At 39.6% G+C, this 18,790-nt stretch overlaps 1 protein-coding gene across 1 annotated transcript in view; it reads right to left on the bottom strand.

Moving 5' to 3' along the window:
- Window positions 1-3,297, bottom strand: part of xkr7b (XK, Kell blood group complex subunit-related family, member 7b) — a 66,721-nt gene extending 63,424 nt beyond the window's left edge. The window contains exon 1 of the mRNA XM_056385674.1: window positions 2,652-3,297. Coding sequence (XP_056241649.1) covers window positions 2,652-3,259 — 608 coding nt within the window. The 5' untranslated portion in view covers window positions 3,260-3,297. The remainder of the gene's footprint in view (window positions 1-2,651) is intronic.
- Window positions 3,298-18,790: the final 15,493 nt, after the last annotated feature.

Genomic DNA, 18,790 nt, shown 5'->3' with positions numbered 1-18,790 from the left:
TATTTAATTCGCAGTCATTTCCTGTCTTCTTCCACCTTGACAGAGAGGTCAGACAGCACCGGCAGCTTGAGGTGCCTTGCTCAAAGACACTTCAGCGGGACAGTCAAAAGTGTCTTTTGACCTTGCTACTAAACCAGGTTGAAACAGCAAATAGCTAAGTTCAAAGGTACAGGCAGCTCGCAGTCTACATTTTTATCAGATGATTAAAACTTTGCTCCGTTTTTCTAAAAGTTTAAATGACTTACAGGACTTCCAACATTAACACGAGTAGCAGGGAAAGAAAAGGGCTTCTTGCTGAACTGGCAGCCTTACTGGCACTAGAAAATATCATATTCAATACATTTTTTTTTTTTTATTACATCACATCTGAGAGACTTTTCTGTCAGGCACGGCAGGGCAGAACATGAATTTGACACTGTTTTCTGAGTGTGTGTTTTGAAAGGTTTCCTCTGTTACCACAGAACGTTACACTGCTGTTTGTAATGCTTCCACATTATTGGTGCTCAAGTCTCGGTCTCAGGCTTGAGTCTGACTTTGCTGCATTTTTTTCTGTTATCTCAGACTTGTCTTGATCTCAAGGGTGTTGTGACTCTGGCTTGTTTCAGCCACTGCTAACTCTATATCAGTCTTTGGTCTTGATTGAATTCATCTTGCTTTTTTCTTTTCCATTTTTTTGGTTGGTTGTTTTGGTTTTCCTGCCGAGCATCACCAGACGGTCTGATCTGTTGTCGGTCAATTCACTTAAATTCTTTAATAAATGTAGGTAATGCTCATGCTTAATGCTTATGCATCATTAATGTAAAAATCCTTATTTGGTACATGCAGTTATGAGCAGAAATGTGCTGAAAAACATAATAATCTCATCACTACCAAGCAATGGTGGAAGAAATACTCATCCTGCATTTACAATCCTACTAAAATACAGAAGCACTCTTTCTGCATCAATGTGTAACTACTTTAGCATTTTTACTGTTGTACCTGGTTTTAGTGGAGCTAGTTTTAAACACAGGTCGAGCCCCTCCAAAGGGTCACAAGATAAATCTGAGGGGTTATATGATGATTAATGGGGTTGGAAAGAAGAAAAATGTGCATTCATTTTTTGGACTTTTCTCAGCTCTTTGCTGTTTTTTGTGAATTGTAGGAGGGTTTTGCCTCATTGGGCCTGGAACAACCGTTTAAATGAAAGAAGCATCTGTCTTAATGGTGGAACTGCTAACAACTCATAGACAAACAAGAGAAGGGGGGGGGGGGGTACTGATTTCATCTTGAACAATGTGATATATTTTATGTGATTTTTAGTGCCAAACCTTATTGTGAAAAGTAACCAGGAACTGTAGCTGACAAATAAATATAGTTGAGTAAAAAGAACAATATGAACATCTGACATGTCGTGGAGTAGAAGTAGAAAGTAGCAGAAAATGGAAAGACTCAAGTAAAAGCACCAGAAAATTGTACTTGAACACACCACTTGAGTCTTGTATCAGTCTTGAATGCTCACACTTGAGCTTTTCTCAGACAAAGCTTCAGTGGACTGTACTACAACTGTAATACAACCATACAACAACCGTGGTGCTGCATTACTTGTACCTTATGATTACATCTAAATTTGTATTTCCTTTCTGTCATTCTATTTAAATGCTTGTTAGAGAACTTCTCTCATGATTTTGATTGAGATGTATGTAGACTGTGGTTTCATCAAATAGATGCTGTGTCTCATTTGTGATGAACTGCCAACTTGATGATGTGCGAACGTGAAGAATCAAGACGTTAATCATGCTTCACAATGTCTGAAAAATGATTAAATTCCGGAGACTTGAACTGCTGCTGTGAAACTTTCATATTCAAGTCAACACGTCGTCGCACATGGAGTGAGTGTGGTTCTGGAGGAATTTTAATCAAAGCAAGCCTCACATCTACACACAGTTCAAAGCACGGGATAGGACATTAGCTTGGATGTGTTATGGATGGAAGATTTTGCCAGTGCATCCTCTCGTTTTACATTTTATCCGTCTCGCTGAGCTCAACCAAAACTAGACTAGAGTGTGGAGGGGGGAAAAAAAAGACTCAGTTTCAAGATCACTAACATGACAAGCAGCCAGAGGAGAGAAGCAGCGGGGTCTGACCCACACAGCTTTGATAATATTCCTGTCAACATATCAGGACCATGACAGAGGCATCAGGGAAAGAAACTGCATGTTGGAGCTCGGTGACTATATGCACCCATCCAGATCCTGTCACAGCCAGGACAAGAGGGGCAGATGAATAAAAAGGCTCCTGGGTGAGTAATTCATATTTTTACTATTACTGTTACAACTGCTGTGTGATAGAGTGAATGCTACAAATTCAGCTTTTTGGCAAAGAGCCTCTCTCTTCCCTGGTGGATTTCTGCACATTTCTGTCACCAGTCAATGTGGAGGAAAGGCAGTATTTCGGAGGGGGGATAAGTGCACACGAACATGCACATGAACGGACACAGACGCACGCACACACAGATACATGTAGGGAGCACCTACACACACGCGCTGGGAATGCAATGCTCACGTGTGCAACGCGCAAATAGGCTATTAAATACACACCAGCAGGTATGCACACACGCGCTCATGCACGCAAGCACACCCCTCTTGTTCCCCACACCACCCCAGCGGTCTTACCTCCAGACTTGCCCCAGCTGCAGGACGTGAAGCACGGTTTGAAAGACCCACATGCAGACGGTGCAGCATCTCTGGGGGGGGGCGACTCTCACTGCCGTCGCAGGCGGGGCAGAGGACGTGTAAATCGGGGTAACATTCGCAGCGTTCCCCGCCGCCGCGCTCCCACCTCGCTGGTCGCTGTCCTTGGTGCTTAAAGTGTTGTCGCCCGCCTTGGCTGCTCCGGCTGCCGCGCCTGCCGCTCCCGCGCCGGTCCCGCTGCCACTCGCCGCTCCGTCCCCGCCGCTCAGATCCGAGTAGTCATACACGAACCACCTGAAACTCAATACCTGGACGACAGCGGAGGGCACCACGACGAAGACGAGAGTCAAGCCGAACCACCAGTAGTCGCCTCTCAGGTAGTAGTCGGCGGCCAGCCACAGGTCGGTCGCGCCGTCGGAGAAAAAGACGAGCAGGGCGCAGAGCACCCAGCAGCAGTCCAGCAGGGTGTAGGGTTTCCCGCCGGCGGCGGTGCAGCGGGGCCGGGCGGCGGGGTTCCCCGGCTCCGAGAGGCTCTTGGGCGTGTTGTCATCTTCCACAGACACCGCTGCTCCATCCGACTTAGCGGCCATGTTGGTTAGGATAGGAGAGAAAGACAGAGAAAGAGGTGGGGAAACGGGAGAGAGAGGGAGAGAGAGAGAAAGGGAGGGGGCTGGCTGTGTGCAGGAGAGAGAGAGTGAGAAAGATTACATCATAACTAGCCTCATCATCAGCCAATTAATTGTGAGGCATCATTACTAACAGCGCTTTTAACACCATGACACCAGCGCAATGTTTCCAGGACATTCAGCGTGCAGACAGAAAAATCAAACAACTGTGACCTGCAGGGCTTTTATTTTTTAAATCCTATCATTAAACGTATTCCAGTTACATTATGTCCCTGCAGTAGCTGCACTCTGCTGCACATAACAGGACTGTTGTTAAACTCATCTTATAGTGGTTTTATATGCAGCTGGTGCTGAGTATCAGTTTCTCGCTTGGCACCGTCACTGAGGGGGGACTCATCATTTCACTGTGAATGCTGTAAACCGATGAACGCTTTGCATCCCGTCCACTCTGTGCTGGTTCTGCACAATGTGTGCTTCCAGTCAAATATATGTTCAAATGTGTATATGTGCATTAACTCAGAATCATAACCCCGAGACATTCTGAGGAAATGCTTTCAGAAAGTCTTTAAGGAAGTAGCTCACAGTGATATTCTTTCAGTTTTATTTGCCAAGAGTTTTGTCCTGCTTCACATTCAGACAGATGTATAAATTCATATGAGCACTTCAGTAAAAGTCTGCTGTCTCACTGGAACAGAAAGGTTAAATGGTAATGCCACTGTTTTTTCTGTTGGGGTTCTTCTCTCACTGCATATGCTCAGCAGAGTTATAGATATAAAAGGCTGATTTTCTTTCATCAGAGGAAGAACCTGTTGTCTGCATGTTCAGTGTGAAGAACACAGGAAGAGATAGTGAGCACATAATTCATAGGTGTCCTCACAACCATATGTTGTCATGCAAATAACATTTGTCCTGGTTTCTGATGACATCATGTGTACCAAGAGTAGCCTACAGTAGTTCAAAAGTGCTAAAAATGAATTACGTCATTGCAAAATGCTCAGAAGGATTTGGCCTTTATCATAAAATTTGAGTTGAGAAAGACAGTGTAGGTGTGTATTGATTGTCCAGTCATCGATCGCAGTGGTTCTGAAGCTGGTGTCCAGGGATCCACAGGAGTCCATGTGGGGGTTCCTGGGGGTCCCCAGCTTAAAGGGGAATAATTAATTTTATTCCATCCATAAGTAACACAGTGACAGAGTGAATGGATATTTTGGTTGTTGGTTTAAACACTTCCTGTGATCAAAATCTAAAAGAAAATGACGGTCTGTGGTCTAATTTGTGTTGGTTTAAGCAAATGGCGGTTTGTGGTCGTCAGTTTAGGGGTCCTTGATTTGAAAAAGTTTGAGAACCACTGACCTACAGTATACTTAATACCAAAACCAACAAAGCATCACTTAATCATGACATACTTTGTGACTTCCTTACCTTACCTGCGGCACTCGACATCAAGCCAAATGATTCATACTGAAGATGTAAATCTTTAAAAATGAGCTACTCGCGTTTTGAAATGGACACTTTAGTTTTAGCAAACTTTACTCAAACAGGAGGAAATAGTGCATTTGTTGGGCACAATTTTCACTGGAGGATTATTACACAGTCGGAGTATTTTTGGCACCAAGAAGGTGTGTGTGGAATAAGATGTGTTAGGGTTTGAATACACAGACAGTACTTGTTATGAGGACTTTATTTGGTCTTTCTGGCAATAAGAAAAGAATAGAGTATTACCAGATGTCACCTTTAAGAGTTCATCAGCATCATTTGTTAAAGAGGGGGATTAATTACTCAGTATTTTCTCCTTTTTTTGGCTGGTCTCGGACCGGCAGCTCTCTTAGTTTTAGCAGCAGGGCCTTTAAAGTGCATTTGTCTGATTGTAACGAGGCAGTGATGCATAAAGCTGACAAGATACAGAGCAACTGGTCTGTTTGCAGCAGTGACCGTACTAATTGAAAAGATCCCATAAACTCTGAGCAGAATAAGCAATAAAACTCTTTGGTGAATTACGGCTCTGCGCTTCACTGCCCTCAATAAACTAATCAGCCACCGTGTTTCCACATCGGGGCCGAGTGAGGCTTATCTGAGCCGGGGTCAATCCAAAATGTCTGTGGAACAAGATATAAAGCCCAGTTTGTTAATCTGAAGCTATCGCTCTGCTCACAAACCACCTCAGCAGCAATCACATCTGCAGTTGTTTTTTTGGGGTCTGGCTCTGTCTGGCCCTGATGTGGAGACTAACATGATTTCGCTGATGGGTGATGCTGCATGACGAACCCATATAGGCCTTGAAATGGAGACAAGAGCCCCTGTTACAGAAACTTCCTGACTCTAAAAATCCTTTCCAATCTTATGAAAACGTTTGTATTTTGCTTTCTTTCTTTCTTACAACATTATTAATTAATGAGTTAAGTATGGTCACGTCAAATAATTTGCTCTGGCTGCCAAACGAAGGACACTGTTGAAGTTCATATGAGCTCTGATGTAGATGACATACTGGCAGGTTTATTCGGGATGCTTGGTCTTGCTAACTGTATTTAAAGGGCCTGCAAAGCAAACAGTCAACCTATATGTTTGTGTTACAAACCACAAGGCAAAAAGTTAACCAAATGAAATCTTTTAAAACCCCCTTAGGCCTGTGGGAGTTATATTCTTCCAAATTTTTGAGAATTGAGCAGAATTGAGAACAAATGTTTGATGAGAACCAAAGTTTGTGTTCTCTAGAGAAGAGCGGTGCTATTCCGATTGGTTGCCACCAAACCACATCGTAATTTGTTACCATAAAGTTGCTTGGACTTCAACTTTTCCTGACACCCACCCTAGCTTTAGCCCATTCCTTATCGGATTTATTTGCCTGATCCATTGACTGTTTTCCTTTGTACTGAACCCTTTGGCAAGTATAGACTTTTTCCACTGACTCCTCATCTCTGTGTTCAGATGTTACACTTATGGCCCCAGAATCAGGAGTAAGCCTGAACTAACCTGCTATTTTAAAGATAGTTCAGTGAGTTGCTTTAATTTTATACAAGCAAGCTTGTCCTTGGACAGCAGCTACTGATAAAATCCACACACCCACATAATTCAGGCATTTAAACAGTCTGATCAAGAGAGACTAAGACAGGTATCACACTCCCAGATGGTTTTTAATGGCTCATTGCTGTGTAAGTCAAAGCTGGAAGTGTTTTGGTTTTTGTTTCACGACATATATTAGCGATACACAGATTTGTCTTGATATTTTTTTTGATAAATGATGCCCATTATGAGTTGGAGACTAAGGGGAGCTAATTAGAGATCCCAGATCATCACGGCTCCGACTCTGGCACAGTTTAGAAAAACACAGTCGAGGTTCTGCAAAAAGAAAACTCTCTCTGCTACGTTCTTACCATGCAAAGTTTCTCATTAAGCCCCAACAGCCGTGAAAGTAAAATATAGAAGTTTGTAGCAGTTTTGGAATATCTTCATTGCTCATGGATGGAGCAAGAAAGGATCACTGCCCGGGTCAGGGCTTCAGTTCCCAGCTGGTCCACTCAAGCAAAAATTTAAATGTATTTCAGGATCCTTACAGTTTATATTCATGTTACAAAATGAATAGCTATACAACCAGAAGGATTGGTGAAATGAAAAAAAACATTACCAAAATAAAGTATGTACAATACATACAGATACTGTTGTTACCAGGGCAACAGTTCTGACAGCTCCTACAAGAAACTTCTCTGGGCTCTGAGCTCCATCTCATGATATGGCTGGATTGGTTTATGGATGGTTTGTTAGGGGCCCCTCTGCAAAAAATTGCTGTTGGGCCCCTATTGTGGTAATTCCAGTGTACACCACTTAATCAGGAATATGTACCATGCAAGCACAGGGCCCCTCTTCAACACAGGGCCACAAAATTAGTTAAAACTGCAGGGAAAGCCTGAGTTGATATTGTACTTTCGTGGTTCAAACTCCTTGTAAAATCAATGAAATTACCCAAAAAATATTTTTGCTTAATTTATTAATTTTTTGCACAGCAATATTAACAAAATGGCCTGTAATTGTTACCTCATGATACATGTGCACTATTCATAAAAAAACAATTACCCATGTTACCTGCCAGGCTTTGTATGGTTGTGAACAGAGGACAGAAATTTAATGCTTTCTGACTGAACTTGAGCTTTTCATATCAGCTGCAAAGTTCTGACACCATGGTAGCTCTATACTGCCCAAAACATTCAGTATATTAACCAGACCTACACAGTCAATTATTAATAATTATTATTATTACTTATTTCCACCTTGTTCTGCCAGATAATGAATTTTGTACCTTTTTCTGAAAATCTGAAACATAATTTGGGGATTTTCTGTCCTCATTCAAAAACAACTAAACAAATATTATATATATATATATAATATGATATATAATATCATGTTATTGTTTTGTTTGCATTCAACAAATACATCTAAGGTTAAACTACTATGCTGCTTACAGCCTCAAGGAGCGATGTATTTGTTGAGTAGTAAGAATGGTGCATTTTTTAAAGCTGTTCTCATTGAAAATTTAAACATTAATGTTATATATTTCATCAGATTTATTTGAGGCTTTTTCAAATTCCAGCCAGCATTTGTTTTTATATTTAAAACCAAATGTGGTGAACGGCAGCATTGAGTGCCCCCTCATGGCAAATGATTTTAAACATCAGGCTCCCCAATCACACCCATTCTGTTTTTGACATCACATTTTAATGAAAGTTTGACTAGCATGCAGTGAGTGTAAAATCACTGTGCGCCAGACAAACTATCCCCAAGAGTCTCAGTTCTCTTCCTGCTGCTTCACCTTAACTCACATTCTGTGTGCGTACTCTGTGTATCCCTGTATCACTCACATGCTGCACAATTCCTGACAAATGAGGGTCATTATGAGTTTGAGAGCACAGGGAGCTAATTAGAGGTCTCAGATCAGTGCTGCTGCTGCGATACACTTTGGTGAATGCAGACAGACTCCGAGCTACAGAGGGACTTTTAAAACATCTGTACCAGTCCACCGCTGATTTTTTTTAAATAACGATTTTTACATCTCAAAATGCTTGTTAATTTTCAGTGGAGAGTGACAGAAAAGATGGAAGTCGGACAATGAAGCTCATGTGTGGGAACTTTGTGCCTCCATGGTACATTCAGAGTCAGCTGAGCTCCCACGATGCTAGCAAGAAATTCTTATATGAATGTGATTTCAAAGGAAAGAAAAACTGTCTTGAAATAGTTTGTCATTGATCATCCTTAATATAGTAAAAACCCCAAAAACCAAGATCATTTTAGCCCAGTTCACATCATATCTCAGTGTTGTATTTTTTCCATGGGAAGAATATATTCCTATGACTCTGGAGGAAGTATCGTTCATACAGATCTGATAAGTTCAGTGAAAAGAGAATCAGACACCTTCAGGATGATCAACTGAAATTTACAGGGAGTATAGAGACATACAGTAAACTCATGTAAGATTTTCTTTCTATTAATTTGAGATTAATATTTTAAATAAACCATTTAATAAACCATATAATCTAATATTTTATTCATGCTTTTTAATAGCTTGCTTTTTGTTAAGTGTTTTGCACGTTTTACCGTCTCTCATTTTTCTATATTCATTTTTGCTTTGCTCCCTTTTTTTCCTTCTTTAAAGGTAAACACCATCCTACAAAGTTGGATGGTGGATGCAGGTGGGCGGGGCTTGGGGAATGGCTGAGAGCAGTGACTTTGTTGTGACATCACAAAGTTACAGAAGTCCTCATGGCTATTTTTAAGGCTCGGTTTCTGAATGCAGTCTGTGTACATTTCTGTGGTGACTAAGTTTTTTGATACTGTCACAGTATTAATATAAAACCTAGCACTGCTTTATAATCAAAATAGACACTGAAATCTCACTTTTTTTTAAAGCTGGAAATGATTGCATGAATGAGAGTCTGGCAGACAGCGCAGTAGCTTTAAAGAAATAAAGAGGGATATAAACCTCTAAAAAACGTAATCTCAAAAGAAAGCTTGAAAGAAAACTCAAAATATCTGAGGCTTTAAACAAAAAAAAAAAAAAAAGCCTAAAAAAAGTGTTAAAAGATTGAAGGAGAACAGCTTAAAAGAATTAAGTCTTGGCGTAAATAAACTCTGAAATAAAATTTTAAAGAAAGCACAATGGAAATGGAAAAAAATTATATAAGCAATACTGAAAAAACAAAGAACATGGATAGAAATAAGACAAAGAAACAAAAGGACTTTGCACGTATTAATTTAGCTCACATGGTGATTTGACAACAGCTGAGTTTCTGTGGTGTGATAAGCAGACTGAAGAGCCTGAAGCTTTCACTTTCAACATCAGTCAGAGGATTAAGAGGAAACAGAAACTCCCTCAGAGTCATTAAAGGAAAGCATGTCCATAAAACTCGCTTCTTTAAAGTGATTTATTACATGGAGAATTACATGGAGCCTGCCGAGTATTCACTGATATGAGACGTCCTCCAATATCCCAAAATGTCAGCTTTCTCTCAGAATTGCTCGTTTTGTATTTGTCTCAAATCCCATCATCAGTATGGTGTGTTTAAATGCCTGTAGGGTCTGTGGGAAATATTTCAAACTGATCAAATCAGATCAAATCATGCTCGAGGGAGAGAGAAAGAGAGAGAAAGACTATAACTCTGCAGTCTCAGGGTACATGCAGATTTCCTCCTGATTAACATAGACACTACAATTTTTTATGTGTTCACTTTGGCTCTATGGTTCTACAAAATAAAACATGATGACGGAACCAGACTAGCATTAACTGCCTTTTTTTAAAGGAGCTATTTGTAAGTTTTGATATTGCTACGTACCTGACATTAGCATCACCAGCTGTTTACTTACCAGTCAAGAAGAAAAATTGTGAGTTCAGCATCAAACTTCATTCCTTTATTCACCACGCGCTGTGTCCAGAAGTGGAAACAACCCTCTTGTTTTGCTTCTATCTGTATGCTAAATATCTATGCTTCTATCTATGCATGCTAAAAAGCTAGCTCACTGTCTGCCCTGAAGAAGAAGCTGCTCAGAGGACATATTATAACCTTTTGTCGTGTAAAAACAACAAGACTGGTAAGTAAACAGCCGTTAATGCTAACGTTGGCTATGTTGGCAATGCTGTAGCAAAACTTACAAATGGCTTTAAATATAGAAAGTGCAAAGCGGAAACCCTTTTTAAAATCTCACTTTATACATTAATTCTGCATTTTTAAGTCGTTAACCATCCTAAGACTGTGGTTACAGTTGATAAAGAAGTAAATGTTAATCACAGGTCAGGGCCAGGTTTTGAAAGAAACATGATGTCACAGAGATCTTGAAGTCCTGTAAATTGTACGCCACGTTGCTGGATTCATATAAATTTATAATAAATAGCCTAATGTAATTTTTAGAAGTCAGGGTTGGAGCTCAGGTATGCTCCAGCCCTTGTGACCCTGCACAGGATAGGCTTTAGGATAAGATTTAGATAACCTGGTGGTTCAGTTGTATCAGGTTGTGAAATACAAGTTTTACCTCAGAAAGCATAATTTGGTTCTTTAATTCCTGCAAAATTGGATGTAATCTTTAATGAAGTAGGAAACAGTCTTTGTTTTTCTATGCACAGCCACCAGGTTTGGAGTAACGTGATCTTCAGCAAGTATATGAATGGTGCCCCATCAGCTAGCTTAGCCCTGTACTTCTCCTTCACCCTCATAAATACGTCCACTGGACTGTTCTGCCTCCTCATCAGGGAACATCCAGACTGGAGGCTTCTGGATGGAGAAACTACCTGGTACAAACAACATGCTCGATATTTACCCTGCGAGGCGCTGTGGCCTTCAGACTATGTTTTGATATAACAACGTCTCAGATTTCAACATCAACATGTTTCTAGGAAGATGTTAAAAATTGAGTTTGTGTCCAATTTGTGGGAGTTCAAGAAGATTATGTTTTTTTACAGCCCAGTGGGTTTTTATATAAATTATTTAAATATTCCCTCAATGGGCTGTACAAATAAATAAATAAGAATGAATAAATAAAGAGGTAAAAAACTTTTTTTGCACTGGTCTTCTCCAAACACAAACTACCAGTAAATAAAAATCATACTCACTCACTCCTTTCCCAGACGTCAAGTTTTCTGAAGACTGTAGAGAGACTGTTAGGGGGGGTTCAAATAGAGAAAAATGTTCAGCATAAATGAAAGCTTGTTTGTGCTGTGGCTTTGCTAGCAGCACTAAAATAAAACCTTTTATATTTGCATCCTGTGCCGCAGGCATTTTCCGCCTCTGAGGTTTGAATTCCCTGAGTGTCAACTGGAAGGTAGTTACCTGTGTGGCATTGCGACTGCATAATCCCTTCTGCCATTGTTGAAGTCTTATTGTAATAGCAACACATATTGGCAGTGCTGTTTTACATCCACAGCACACACTGAGTGCATTATATAGACAGAAGGTGCAGTCAAGGTACAGTAGCTGGTATGTGACGATCCAAGGAACAAAACTGATACAATTGCTGCTTCTTGGGAGAGCTGATGCTGAGCAGTGGGATAATGACACGTCCTGGTATCAGGTGCTGCCTTTTATTTTTACCATTTGATAAAAGTTTTGTTAAATTTTCATGTGTCTACAAATCTTGTCATTTGTAGTAGCCAAGGAATTGTGTGGAGACTATCAAATCAAATCCGTAAATCAAACTAAAAGTGGGAAAAATAAATGTGTTAGTTTAGCCTTAAGAAACCAACCAAACTTAGTATTGAAAGGGTGAGCACAAACTCATCCACTAAGTAACATACCTTTAGATAGCAGCCTTGGATTCACTCCATATACATGCATTTATATGTTGCATTCTAAAAGATGAGAAACATCACCAAGCATGGAAGTAGGATTGTAGTACGCACACACACACACACACACACACACACACACACACACACATATTTTGAGCTAACCTCCGTGATGGTATGCGCTGGTCAACAAATCATTCAAAGTGGCTGCAGAAAGAAACACTATAGTACTTGACTTCAGTGTCCTGGAGGCAGTGATGTTTAATTTTTTAACACAGTTATAAATATGATTTCTCACAGCAGAGGGCCGTAGGTGGATGAAACAACAAAGGGAGACACAGGAAATTGTAGAGTGTGAAGACTGTCAGTGAAACCGAGAAGATAGATAGATAGATAGATAGATAGATAGATAGATAGATAGATAGATAGATAGATAGATAGATAGATAGATAGATAGATACTGTAGAGGGATTCCAGCTGAACCTAATGATATTATAAATGAAACTGAGGGGTTAGATTTCATCGCTCTCTACTTATCTCGTTGTAAATCTGTGATTGTCCTGGGAACAGACGGATTTCAGGAACCTGATCACTCGACAGGAATTGATGTTCTCTGCCTGCTGTTGCAGTTAACTAAACAAACATTTTCTAACAGTAAATAATCCATTTGGATCAAAACAACCTGAAGATACTGGTTCAGCCTTTTGTTTAAAGCTTGCATTATTATAATGTACAATTAGCCTTTAATTATTAGTTGCACTGTGGTAATTATTGACACATTGTTTAATGAAAGCAAGTGTATATGTGTATGGGTGAAGGGAGTTTTTATGTTTGCTTTCATGATTATTTCATGATCAACTTTTATCTTGTTCAGTTCTTCGCAAGTTGTACATACAGAACACAAATGGGATGTGTTGATTTATCAATATACTGCATATATACAGTATAACATACACAGTATATGATATATAACATAAACGTTGAATAGAATTAACAATATGCTGATAATTTAACTATTTTCAGATCACAATGGAGCTAAAAATGTTAAAGGTTTAAACCTCTGGGGAGCATGAACACGCTGAGCTTGTTCAAATACATACAAGTGCAAATCTTGACCAGATAGTGTCAGTAAACGATCAATACTGCGATATTCAATCATTTAAACAGTAGGGTTCATCTTCTGTGGACCATGAATAACCAGCAACTGTTATCCTGAGCATAATTTAAAATAAAGCTTTCTCCAGTTTGAGCAGACTTTGGAAAGGCAACACACATCTGTAATAACTGAACAACACAAGTTAATTAATAAAGGTATAGGTGATGGCAATAATCATTCCTGTTTTTCTTCCCTGTAAACATCAGACAGGATAAAGAAAAAGTGTTTGAGTATATTTTCTTTTTTACTATTATATTATTTTTCGTAATAGTGATGGCAGTAAACAAGGGTCTCCAACATAACTTGGGAGATTTCTGCAGCAGGGACGGCTCCCTGCAATTTCTGCTCTTTTTTTCCATGAAGTGACAACTGCAGTCTTTGACTGCTCATTATGCCAAGATGGAGATGAAAGAAGCACAGGAAGCCCAGTAACACAGTTCTGATGTTACGGCGAGACATGCTGGGTTAGACAGGCTGAATGTATAGCACAGCAGCATCCTCACAAGTCAGTGTGACACAGATGCCTCTGAATGTGTGTGTGTGTGTGTGTGTGTGTGTGTGTGTGTGCTTGTGTTTGTGCATCGGTGTGCTTTCTATCTTTGTGAGGACTGGTTTTAGTTTAAGTCAGCATGTTTCAGTGAGACAGTTTGTCCAGTCCTCATTTCTCCTCAAAGAAATTAAAACTTTACGGTTAAGATGAGTTCTAAAATTAAAGATTAAATTCATTATTGATTAATCCACGGATTATTTTTTGATAAAGTGAATAGATTTTTCTGTTGATCAATTATTTGAATAATTATTTCAGCACAAGTTAGAATTAGGTTTATGTTAATGTTAAAGGTGCTGCGGCTTTATTATGTCAAAGAGGGTCCTCACAAGTATAGAGGTCCAAGTGTGTGTTCGTGTGTGTGTGTGTGTGTGTGTGTGTGTGTGTGTGGTTCATCTAAGGAGTGGGAGTTTGTGCAGCATGGCAGCTGCCATGTTCACTTTCTGTTGTTTAGTCACATGCTGCTTTGACTGTGCACGTGCGCGCGCACAGAGAGAGAGAGAGAGAGAGAGAGAAAGAGAGAGAAACATTCAAATACAATCAACTACTGTACAAACTATACACATACTGTCTGGTACAAGTAGACACACAAACACACACACACACACAGTATATATGTATTGTCCAGCTGACCAGCCCTCGAGAGCTCACTGTCTCAACAACCGATTCACAAAGACAGCCTGAAATAAACAACGAACACAGAGGATAGAATGAGGTAGAGAAACATACAAGGGCAAGAGAGAGAGTCAGAGAAAGACTTCGAGAGAAGAGTGCGACTGGGAGTCCAGAGGGGCGGGAGGGGGAGGATGTGGGATCATTTTAATCCCATTATAACGTTTATATTAAGAGGAGTAATTACTCAACCCCTCATTAGGATTTTGTTCTTCCTGAGACTTGCTGGAGGGCTGAGAGGACTAAAGAGCAGAACCACAGAGACTCTGTAGCCGTCCACACACAAAACAATAGCTGTGTTTACACACTCACACAATTATGGATTTCTGTGCATTTTTTTTTACATTTCTTGGCATTAATGCAAATAACATACAGTACCTTGTGCATTAAAACAAGTATTTCCACAGCAGGGAAGGGATTAAAACAGGAGACTGTTTGACAGTGAAAAAGAGCAGTGGGAAGAAAAGAGCTGGAAACTGATGTACATCAATAGATCTAAAACTAAATATGTAAAAGTAATGTTCTGTATAAAACCAAGTGCGCTAAGAAAGGAGCTGAGTTAAATTTGGCCTATCGTGGCTCACAGTTGTCAGACTTGGCCGTGTTTCAACACTTGTGGACTGAAAGTAAGTCGGATGTGGCCTATTTTTGACTTTCGGGGGGTTCAGACCAACAAGAGACCTGTGTTAGAAAACACAAAAGCAGCTGTGTTGGTGTGTGTGTGTGTGTGTGTGTGTGTGTGTGTGTGCTGTTTTCAGCAAGTATGAGTAATAGGCCCGTGAAGGTTTACCAGACACAAAAATATTGCAGATGGTTTTATATATATATATATATATGAGATGATAAGATTCTACAACTCTGTAGAGTTATCATTCATCATTATCACATTTTATTTTCCATCATGACAACCAGCAGCTGATTAATAAGGGAATTAGCAATGTAGTCTGGTCCTAGTACATGAATTGCTTGTTAGTTCTAAAAGTTACAGGAAGCCTGTGAAGAGCAGCTAAAAGTGGATTGTGCTCCCTCCTTCCTCTTCGGTCAGGTTAATAGTGTTCTTTTCTTTTTGGAATGCTAGTAAAGAGTACATGACAGTAATCAAGTCCCTTTGATTTATAAATTGTTGTACTTTAGCCATGTTTCTAAGGTGAAAAATACATTCATCACCCTGTGAATATGGGATTTGAGGCTCAGATCACAATCTAAGGTAAAACCAAACATTTTAGCTTCAAATTTCCCAGATTATTAGACAGCATTCCTCTTTCTCTTTAGGTGCGAGTACTAGGATTTCAGTTTTGTCCTCATTAGTTTTTAGAAGTTAGCACCTATCCATTTTATTTATGATAATGATAGACAGAAAATGATGGAGTTTTTAGCTGTAGCACTGGGTTCAGCAGAGATGTAGAGCTGGGTGTCATCAGCGTATATATGGAAGCTTGTACTCGCTGTCACCAAGAGCAGCATCTACAGTGAGAATAGTAATGGAGTCAAGCAGCTTCCTTATGTGACCCCAAAGTATAAGTCATGACAGGATTTCCAAGGCTGACATACCACTTTCTCCCTTCGCTGTTTCTTTTAAACCAGTTTAACTCTGCCAGAAAAACAGACGACTTTTCAAGATGAAAAGATGCTGAAATCAGATCTAAGAGAACAAGAATCGAAAACTTTTAGTTTAGTCTGAGGTCACTGATTATTTGATAAGAGCTGTTTCATTTGTGATTTGTTCCAAATCCTGACTAAAGTCCCTTCAGGATATCGTTTTGTTGAAGGAAGGAAATTAACTGAACATGAGATGGTCTTTGCAAGTATATGACTAATGAATGCAATGTTGGATATCGGCCTATAGCTGGGCAGGGGCCAATTGCAAAAAAAACCTTAAGTTAAGATTTTCCTTAAAGTCTGAGTTAAGGTTTCCTTAAAATAAATACAGTTGCACAAAACACCTATAAAATCTTCAGGTTAAGATTTCCGTGAAGTTAGTGAAGTGTCCCTCAAAACAGGAGAATGAGAGAGCAGAACACTCCTTTAATGTTGCCGCCTTTCTTCGTAACAGGTATAAGCTAATGCAAGCAAACAAAGTGTCTCCATGGAAACAGTAGAATTAAAGAGTTAAATCTGAATTTTCCCACAGTTACATATGTGGAGAATAATAATAATCTTCGAAAAGTAATCCTTTCTTGCCAGATGTACTGCTTTGTTACAGGCAGTCATGGCGTCTTTGTATATTACAGTGAAATGTGAGCCAAGGTCCCCATTTCTTTCAGCTGCCCGACAGAGCCTCCTAATCTTATTACCACTAATATTGTTTAACCACGGGGATATTCTGTCAGTCGACCTCTTTTTAATCTTTAGTGGAGCTACAGTATTTAAGGCGGATGACAGAGTATTGTTGAAACTTTGAACCAAGTCATTTAAAGAGAAGTCACAAGTGTATAGGGCTTAACTGATCTCATAATATTAGAAGACTTCACTTTCTCTTTTGGTCCAAAATTCCCTTTTAGTCTTTGTCAAGACGAGGGTAGCATCAATTTGAAATAATATCAATATTTAGCTCCACATTTTTACCAAGTTGATGAGCTGCTTCATTGACATGTTAGCTCAGTTCAAAGACTCACTCTTCTTATTGATATGAATGTTTAGATCCCTATTGAGGATTAATCTCTCATATCTAGTGATACCAAGGGAGATTAGTTGTGAATTCCTGTAGACATATTGATGAATGTTTTGGTGGTTGATATCATGTAATAATAATAAGCACCGATGTATCTGATTTGAGCACAAGAGAATCATATTCAAATGATGAGAGCTTGTCAGGGTCAATGTTATTACACATAAACTGGTTCAAGAAAATGACTGCAGCTCTGCAACCCACCCCTCTCCTCCTGTTTTGCCTGACTGAAGAAAGTTATAGTTTGCTGCAGCCAGTTGCTGCTGACAGTAGGCAAATCGTACAGCGTGTGGTGCTCATTGTTCATTTGCTTTCTGATCCAGTTTCTGCCAGTTGTTTCTTCTGCCATTTTAGTAGCCAATTTTTGGTATTTAAGACTGAAATCAGGACTGGTGTAAGTGGTAGAAAGAATCATGTTGAAAACTGAAACAATCTGTAAAATATTGTCTTTATTTTTCACAGTCAAGCCTTTGCTGGTGGAAATAATATTATGTGTAGGGGGTATACATCATATACCCACCGTTACACCACTGCCGATTTGTCTTTTAGGGTTCAATAATTTAAAATATCTGCTCTCAGCCTCAGCAGCTCTCTGATCAGCACTTGGCCAGTGTCTATACAAAAACATGGCAAATACTAAATGTAGGTGTGCTATGAGTTCCACAAGCTGGCATGTTTTGGGGCTGCTAGTGGGCCAAGACATGTTGGCTGTGTAGGATAGCTTCATACTGAGACCATCTGGAACACATCATTTAAAAATCTGTTGAGCGTGAATGCTGCATGTTAGACCTCAGGAGCTATGAGTTGACTCAATATCTGTTAAATTACCCAAATCTGATGAACATATGATGTAAGAATCAAGCAACATATTAAATGCATGGCTTAGTCCTCACTTTAAGGGAGCTATTTGTAAGTTTTGTTATTGCTACAAAGCTAATTTTAGTAATAACAGCTGTTTACTTACCAGTCTAGGAGAAACATTGCGATTTCAGTATCAAACTTTATTCATTTACTCACCAAGAGCTGTCTCCAGTGATGGAAAGCTACGCCAATCTTAACTCTTGTCTCTATCACTTCTTTTCTACAACTGAAGTTAGCATGCTAAACAGCTAGCCGCGGCTATTGCAGCCTTTCTCATCACTTTACGATAGTGACTAACTGTAGTCTCCAATTTGCCCCATAGACATAGCACTGCTCCAAATGTGTACTGTACTAATGTGTACTCTTTTATTATAAAGACAACAATTGCTGAACCTCTTGTCAAGTGAAAATCACCACCACCCACTCCTGGCAAGAAACCACATTTAGCTGCAGAGGAAACTTACTAGCCCCTTGGCTAAATGGTTTTGGTGGATATTTTAGGATTAGTTTTCATGTATCCAGAACAGCTGCCATGTTTTTCTAGGGAAGTTAGAGGTACATATCACCATCACCATGTCTGGTACTGATCTGTTGTTGACTGCTTAAAATATTATATGAACTGATACCTGTTGAGCCTTGCCAGACAATGGCATTACCAAAACTTTGGGCTATAATTGCTTTGCAAGATGCCAGACTTTAGTTATATTTACTTCAAACATTTCATAACCTTTCCAAGTTACTCTAGGAGTTTTTCACCATTTGTACAAAGTCGCACAGCAGTCTGGGTATATCTACATATCAAAATACAGAAGTAAGAAGATTAGGAATGT

The sequence above is a fragment of the Seriola aureovittata genome, chromosome 9 (genome assembly GCF_021018895.1).
Source record: "Seriola aureovittata isolate HTS-2021-v1 ecotype China chromosome 9, ASM2101889v1, whole genome shotgun sequence".
NCBI lineage: Eukaryota > Metazoa > Chordata > Actinopteri > Carangiformes > Carangidae > Seriola > Seriola aureovittata.
This window is presented reverse-complemented; position numbering and strand designations above follow the sequence as displayed.